Here is an 8,601-nt window from a genome sequence, read left to right as displayed (position 1 = left end):
CTTTTAGTCGACACCATTTACTTCCTTCTTCGCATTGATTCTCTCGGCCCGATGGTGAGTGCCAATTGTTCTCGAATGGGGTTGAAACCAAGAGAACGATTTGAACCACTCCTCGGTCGGTCATTCGGTATGCACCTCACTCCTTCTCGGCTGAATTCCCACGCTTTCGCTCTCCACTCCTCCTCCTCGATAACTCCGGACTCGAGTGGTACTTGCAAAAGGTACACTAACGCTCAAGTCAGACTTCAACACTTGACACTCAGTATTTATTAGATGATTGTGTGCTAATTTATACAATAATTATGGACCCATTATCATTAATAGACCTAATAAAAAAAGATTAAGATTTTAAACGTCGAGTCATTATGAGTCTTCCTGTGTAAAAGCTTCATGTTCGATTATGGTGACCCTACCGGTATATATAAACTCGTGGAATGCTGGAATATATGTTATTAGTAAAGGGAAATATTACTAGTGCGAAATGCAAATGCTATTTTTTTTAAGATATAGCATTCTAATTAAGACCTATATAATAAACATTAAAAATATACACGTTTAACAATTAATTTTAAAAAATAAAAAATTATGTGTTTTTTATGTTATTAGTAGGTATCTTTCAACTAAATAGATGACTAATTTTTTTTTACAAAGTTTTTTATTAATTTTTATTAATAAAATTCAAATTTAAATTATTTAAATTCAGTTTCATTTTAATAAACCAAAATAATATATCCTGATATTGATTGGTACTGTTCATAAATCATCACCCTAATTTACTATATTTTTTTAAAGTAAACTTATGAGAAATGAGTATTGAAAAGAAGTTAATTATAACAAACCTAATTCATTTTAATAACTAAAAATTACTAATTTTTTCAATGAATTCAAATGCAAAACTTGTGGGAACATTTATTTATCTGCAAAATAATTTGACTGTATTTTTATTTAAATAATAAGCTGTCTAACTCCATTTTTAAAATATTATTTAATAAAACGATTAAAAAATTGTATTAAAGGTGGATTTATTTTCTCTCTCTCTTGGATTTCACATTTGGTCGTGTCGTGGGACAGCAAAACATTAGGTTCGCAACTCTGACCAACGACCACACAGTTCCTGACTTCCAACATTGCTTTACAAAATTCCATTTCCCCACTTTGACTTTTGTACTTGCAGTCCATGTGGATAACAATACATATATATAAAATGAGAATTTTTTTATAATTATTTTAATGCAAATATTTCTCTTTTCTATAAATTATTTTCAGAGAATCACACTACAATTCATGTGTGAAAAATGTTATTCTAACACATTTTTATATGATTTTTTATTTTTTCATTAAAAAAATGTCTTAATATTAAAGGGTTGAGTTGAGTAAAAGTTATCCTTAAAGGATGCCATCATTTTTTTTATAAAGTATTATTAGTGCTATTTTGTAAATTTAATTAAAATATATTACAATATAACTATTGGGTAAATTGTGTTCCAGATTTTTTTTAGTTTCTTTAATTTAAAAAATAAATTCGTGTAAATGAAACTGTTTTTTTTTATTTTTATATAATTATTTTTATATTTCTTACATTTTTATTCTTTATCATTAAATAAAGTTAGTTTAAGAATACATATAATTTTTTTAATTAAGATAATAAAAAAGTTGCAATGAAGATAAATAAATAAATTTTAATAAACTATATAATTAAACATATTTTTCCCACTTTTCTATTGAATAATTTACTTTGAACAATATACATTTATTTAAATCATTATAATCTATTTGGGCAATTATAACATAATTTAAAATTATTTAGCTTTTCCCTATATATATAATTTAAAATTATTAAGTTTTGTTTGTCTATTCTTTGTTGCATTAAAGTCTTTGAAAGATAATTTTCCTATGTAACATGTTCCATACGTAAAGTATTAAATATGTGACATGGGTCTGCTGCATCACACCATACAGTTAATAGAAAAACATGGTCACGAAGAAGGAAACTGAGAGGAAAATACCCTGCATGAGGAACACCAGCTATTATATATTCTCATTTAAAATTCATTTTCGTTATTGAAATTGATGAGTTTAATTATCTATGCTATGGAAATCAAACCGCGTTTTTGGAGTTTCACTTTCACACTTGTTCTTGACAGAGTCACCCCAACACAAGCCTAAATTGCCCTCTTCCTCTTTCCTTCTTCTCTTTTCTCTCTTCACTTTTGGCCTTCAAAGCTCCCATTTTTTTTGCAATTTCCATTTCCCTTACAATTTTATTCTTTCATTCTTCACTTTGGCAAGCTTAGAGGTTGCTGTAAAGTTTTGCTCTTTTCTGGGTTTTGAAGTTTGCCACTTCCACTCTGAAATTCCACAAGGTGTTTGATGTTGGTACCATCATCATAGGACTTCAGAAATATGGTTTTGAGGGTTTCTCTCATTCTGGTTCTCCTTGTGTTACACAATTCGTGCACTGTGGAATCCAATTTTGAGCATCTCAATCAGAATGATCTCAATGGATCTTCTCTTGCAGCAGTCAAGTTTCCTGATCATGCACACTTCAATGCTGGTTCTTCATCCACGGAAACTGGGTGTAGTTTCTCCAAGTCAGAGAAATTTGAATCTTCTGTAGCGACCATGACATCCAATGAAGGTGAAAACGGAGAGGCTTTTGAGGAAGCAGGACAGCACAAGCAATCTGTGAAACTCAACTTGAGACACCACTCAGAGAGCAAAGATACTGAGCCTAAAAAGTCTGTGGTTGATTCTACAGTGAGAGACTTGAAGAGAATTCAGACCCTTTACAGAAGGGTCATAGAGAAGAAGAACCAAAACACAATTTCAAGACTGGAGAGAGCACAGGAGCAATCGAAGAAGTCCTTTAAGCCGGAGGCGGCTGCTCCAGCGGCCCCGCCGGAGTATTTCTCCGGTCAGCTTGTAGCAACCTTGGAGTCAGGGGTGAGTCTCGGCTCTGGTGAGTACTTCATGGATGTGTTTGTTGGCACACCTCCTAAGCATTTTTCTCTAATACTGGATACTGGTAGTGATCTTAATTGGATTCAATGTGTTCCTTGTTATGCTTGTTTTGAGCAAAATGGACCGTATTATGATCCTAAGGATTCTAGTTCTTTTAAGAATATAACTTGTCATGATCCAAGGTGCCAATTGGTATCATCCCCAGACCCTCCTCAGCCCTGCAAGGCTGAGACTCAAAGCTGTCCATACTTCTATTGGTATGGGGATAGTTCCAACACAACTGGGGATTTGGCAATTGAAACTTTTACTGTTAATCTCACCACGCCTAAGGGAAAGCCTGAACTCAAGCTTGTTGAGAATGTTATGTTTGGTTGTGGTCATTGGAATAGAGGACTTTTCCATGGGGCTGCTGGATTGCTAGGCTTGGGGAGAGGGCCATTGTCATTTGCTACTCAGCTGCAATCCCTTTATGGTCATTCCTTTTCTTATTGCCTTGTGGATAGAAACAGCAATTCAAGTGTTAGTAGCAAGCTGATATTCGGTGAAGACAAGGAGCTTCTCAGCCACCCCCATTTGAATTTCACTTCTTTTGTTGGTGGCAAAGAGAATCCTGTTGACACCTTTTACTATGTCCAGATAAAGTCTATCATGGTTGGTGGTGAGGTGCTGAAGATTCCAGAGGACACTTGGCATTTGTCAGCACAAGGTGGTGGGGGTACAATCATTGATTCTGGAACCACTCTCACTTACTTTGCTGAACCTGCTTATGATACAATCAAGGAGGCATTCATGAGGAAAATCAAGGGCTATCCACTTGTTGAAACCTTTCCCCCTCTAAAGCCTTGCTATAATGTGTCTGGAGTTGACAAAATTGAGCTGCCAGAATTTTCAATCTTGTTTGCTGATGGAGCTGTCTGGGATTTCCCTGTGGAGAATTACTTCATCCAGATTGAACCTGAAGATGTTGTTTGCTTGGCTATTTTGGGGACTCCTAGGTCTGCACTTTCAATAATTGGAAATTATCAGCAACAGAATTTTCACATAATGTATGATGTGAAGAACTCAAGACTTGGATATGCACCCATGAACTGTGCTGATGTTTGACATCTTGTTAAGGATGAAAAAAGATGTATAGGAAAGAAAAACTATGAACATGGCAATTCTTGGGGTCGATTTTTTTTTCTTTGGGGTTTTCCCAGTGATGGACACTAGAAAGTGATATACAAGAAGACAGAAAAGAAAATCAGGTTTTGTTTCTTCAGGTGGTATAGAACTAGTCCTAGGTAATTACAGGAACAAGGTCATTACAAACACAAACGTTTCATTGTTTTGTACACATTTAACTGCTTCAATTTTGAGTTCCTTGTCCCTTTCAATTCAATATGATATTGTATCTCTGACTGCCAAGTTTTGTTTTCTTTTTGTTTACCCATTCTCAAAAGGAAAATTGTTCCTTACCTCTGTTTACAAGAAACATGGTCTCATAATTTCACTAACTGGCATTAGCAACAATTTCTATGTCATGTCTATATTCTATATTTCAAGCAATGATTTGCTAGTATATATTCTACTTTCTTTTGGACCATTTACTTCTATCAATACATTTCTTTTTTCTATAATCTTTGTTTTAAATTCTCTCTCACTTTCTCTCTCCTTTTTTTTTTCTTGAATAACTGGTCAAAGGGAATATGGTTGTTTCCAATATCAGCCAGCAATACAATATATTATTCAATGGCTCCTCTGTTAGGTATGTGGCACAATAATTTAACAAAAACAAAGAAAATGAGCATGCAAACAAAGACTTGGTCAGCTTTATTGGTAGGTATCTCTTTATCATACATTTTGCCATCTTCCTTTATACACTGTGTTTGGGAATTTCAGGGTATCCTAAAACAATAACACATACCTATCTATTTTAAACTTTATTAATGTGATTTTTCTCTACCTACCTAATTTATATTTTAGTAATGTTACTTCTTCAGATACCTTTTTTGTTCTTAAATGATTCTGAATATTAGTATTGCATAGAAAAGTGCAATACTATAATATTTTTCAATTTGTATGCTTAGTTAAAAAAGTGAGTTAAATTTTATACTATAATTTTTTTTAAACTAATTGTTACAAAACCATAGTTTTTAACAACAATAATTATTCATGATCAAATAATAATATAAGAAGAATTAAATATGTTTTTTTCATGAAATATAACTGTATTTTATTTTTTATCCCTAAAAGATTTCTGTTTAATTTTTTAGTTCCTGTAATTTTTTTTTGGTCTTAATTATTTTATTTTAATATTTGTTAATTTTTTTTTCCTTGTAGATCAAATATTTTTAGTTCCTACAAAGTATTCTCCAAAAGGGCTAATTTTAAATAAGCAAAATATCATAGAGACAAAAATTGAAAAAAATATATTTAAAAGAATAAAATGAAATAACAACAAATAAAATTGAGACTAAAAGTAAGACATGACCATATTTGAAACTCCAAAAAAATATTCAAATTTATAAAAACAAATATAGTAGTTAGGTGGGTTAGTGTCCTTTTTCTCTTCTAATTTTTATCTACTTTCCTTATGCGTTAAATTTTCTCCCCTCACACCAAAGACTTGTACTATTGTTTTCCAAGTTAGTGCACAAAAGTAGTATTCATACAAAAACCCAATTTGAAAAGGGTTTGTGATAATGAGGTGTGAAAAGTGATTCTTTACTAGTGACCTAAATAATTGTGAGTGCATTCAAGTGGTCGTGTATTATATGGAGAGAATAATCTTCTTTGACTAGGAAACATAATTTTCTTCTCCAATAACAACACTATTAGTATATAGTAATAGTATTTTTTTTTAACTTATGAGACACGTTAATCCATGAGTTGAGTGAGTCATCAATAAAATGAAGTAGGTGAAGTAAGCTTAATGTAAAATATGATTCTTAGTTAGAATAGCTATTCTTTGTGGGATACACGTGAATTGAGAACTCACCAAGGACACATCACATGCACTAAAGCAAAAACACCATTTTTAGAGATGAGAAAGGGTCTATGGATACTATAGTAGAGACACATCAAATTATTACTATTCTTTTTATATTATTAATAACTATTAAAATATTCATTAGTACTTAAAAAAAGGGAGTTTCAAATAAAATTATTTTCTAAAATATAAAATAAAATTACTATATCAAAATTTAAATCCAAATAAAATTTCACTTCAGTACAATAATATCATTAAATATAAACCAATTTTAAAGAAAAAAAATAATTAGTTATTATATTGACTAAATTAAATATTATTTTAAAAACTAAAAAAATTATTAATATATAAATTATTTTTTATCATTGATAAATACTTTCTGGTATCTAATTAGCTAACCAAGTTTTAGCTAACAACTTTAAAAAATAATTGGTAATTAAAACTTTGGTAACTAATTAGATATCAATTTATAAACTATTTATCAATAATAGAAATTAATTTAGATACCAATATTTTTTTTAGTTTATAAAATAATTTTTAATATAATCAATATAATAATTAATTATTTTTATCTCTAAAATTGGTTTTTATTTAATGATTTTTTAATAGTTTTTTAAAATTTTAGTAAAAATATGAAAAATACAAGTAGACTAGAAAAATAAAAGGAAATACATAAATAAAGAATAAAAAACAAATAAATATGAAAAACAATGTCACATTCTCATGTTTAACTTAATTAAGAAAACATAATTGAGTATAAATATACAATATTTATGATATAATCCATTAAAAACATAATTATATCATAAATATTTTATTATATATAATTAATTATATTAAAAATATAATGTGTATTTATCCATTATTTTTCAATATAATTGATTACTATTAATCTTTTTTTTATTATTCCCTTTTAATTATAATAGAGTAAATAAATAAAATAAAAATATTAAAATAATAAATAAAATGAATTTACATTGTGATATTTTGTAAAGTAATTTATGTTAATTAACTGTTCTAAAATGATTTTGTTTTCATTTTTTAAGATTTTACAGTATTTTTTATTTTAGTTTAAAATTATTTCTACTGTAATTTATATTTTTTATATCAAATTATTTTAGAAAATTATGGATAAGGATAGATATCAAATAGTCAATTGATACACGATTCATTCATAGCGAGATATTATTTAACTTAAGGCGTGTGATATGTATTTAAATATTTTTTAACATTTAATTATATTGAATTTTTAATATGAGGGTAATTTGATCATTTCCCAAATATACTAATTTACAAAATATATTCTATCATATATATTCACACAAAAATTTATATTCACACGGTTAAAAAATTAGTAATTATAAAAGGAGAGTTAAAATAAAAAAATCTCTATTCTCTTTTAATGTATAATTATTATTAAAGTTGATAATACAAATAACACATATAAGAGTAAACTATTGAGATAAAATATCAACGTAAGAAAAAGTATATTGTACTGATCAAACCGTACAACCGAATTGAAGTCCAACGTCGGTCAAGACCGATTGAGACCATCACACTCAAGCAAAGCAATAACGACTAATCAAATGTTAAGCATTAAATAATGTATTCTTAATTACATATTAAATTCTTAATTGTTAGAAATGTAGGTCTTAAACAAGAGGGGAGATTGAATTGTTTATGGAGGATTTTCGCAAATACTGAAGGTATAGTGAAGACCAATGAGAATTAATCAATCAGAAATCTGTTCAGCTAATTTTAAAAAGAGTTTTAACAGTAGAAAATCAACCGGTTTGTTTTTGTGAAACAATCGGTTGTTTATAACAATAGTTATAAACTTCAAGCAAAAACAGATTTAAAGAGATAAAGGATAGAAAGATTCACATACAAAATTTATACTGCTTCACTCTTAGCAAAGAGCTACATCCAGTCCCTAGAAAACCTCTGAGCATTCCACTAAGCAATCAAACGCTTTGATTACAACAAACACACCAAAGTGGTGATCTTGAACCATTCAAGAACACACACCACCTTTGGCAATCACACCACAAAATTTAGAACACCCTCTGAATCTGCACACCAACAGTTCTTACAAAAATACAATAGTCTAGAGAGAAAAGAAATGATAACACCTGATACAATCATAGATTGAATAGAAGAAGTACAAAGCAATCTTATTCCACTCTTAGAAAGAATCCAAAGCTTGAAGCAATCTTGGAAAAACTTTATTTGAAAGTATTCTCATGAATCAATAACAACTAGGAGTGTAAAACAGATTATATATACTCCAATCAGTTGTTAAAAACATTTAATACAAAAGTCAAATCAGTTTTAAAACAAACATAACAGATTAAATTAGTCCAACTGAATTCTGTTGAGAATTTTCAAAAATCAACCGATTGAAAACACGAAACAATCGGTTGAATTGACTTGACAACAAAGTCAACTAATTTCAAGTTTTTTCAAATTCTTTTCAAAAACACTAAGTGTAAAACAATCAGTTGAAACGACAATTCAACAGATTGATTTTCCACTTTCTTTATAAAACACCTTTTTTTCCAAAAGAACTTGAATCAAGCAACCTTGGATCAAATCGATGAGTGAATTTACAAATTCAAACTACACAAAACTCACACACACAAGCAGCAACAAAGTCTTCAAGCAATCTT

General features: G+C 29.4%; 1 protein-coding gene across 1 annotated transcript; it reads left to right on the top strand.

Annotated features, from left to right (window-relative positions):
- The first annotated feature begins 1,954 nt into the window (after positions 1-1,954).
- On the top strand, positions 1,955-4,363 carry LOC137831061 (aspartyl protease family protein 2-like). Its single transcript, XM_068638576.1, has one exon. It carries the CDS (start codon positions 2,404-2,406, stop codon positions 4,063-4,065), a length of 1,662 nt encoding a protein of 553 aa, XP_068494677.1. The 5' UTR covers positions 1,955-2,403; the 3' UTR covers positions 4,066-4,363.
- Positions 4,364-8,601: the final 4,238 nt, after the last annotated feature.

Source organism: Phaseolus vulgaris, chromosome 6, assembly GCF_000499845.2.
Source record: "Phaseolus vulgaris cultivar G19833 chromosome 6, P. vulgaris v2.0, whole genome shotgun sequence".
In the NCBI taxonomy this organism is placed as follows: Eukaryota; Viridiplantae; Streptophyta; class Magnoliopsida; order Fabales; family Fabaceae; genus Phaseolus; species Phaseolus vulgaris.
The sequence above is the reverse complement of the archived record's forward strand: the minus strand, read 5'-3'. Positions and strand labels throughout refer to the sequence as shown.

Coding starts and splice junctions, on each gene's coding strand:
- LOC137831061 (XM_068638576.1), top strand. CDS start 2,404: ATGGTTTTGAGGGTTTCTCTCATTCTGGTTCTCCTTGTGTTACACAAT.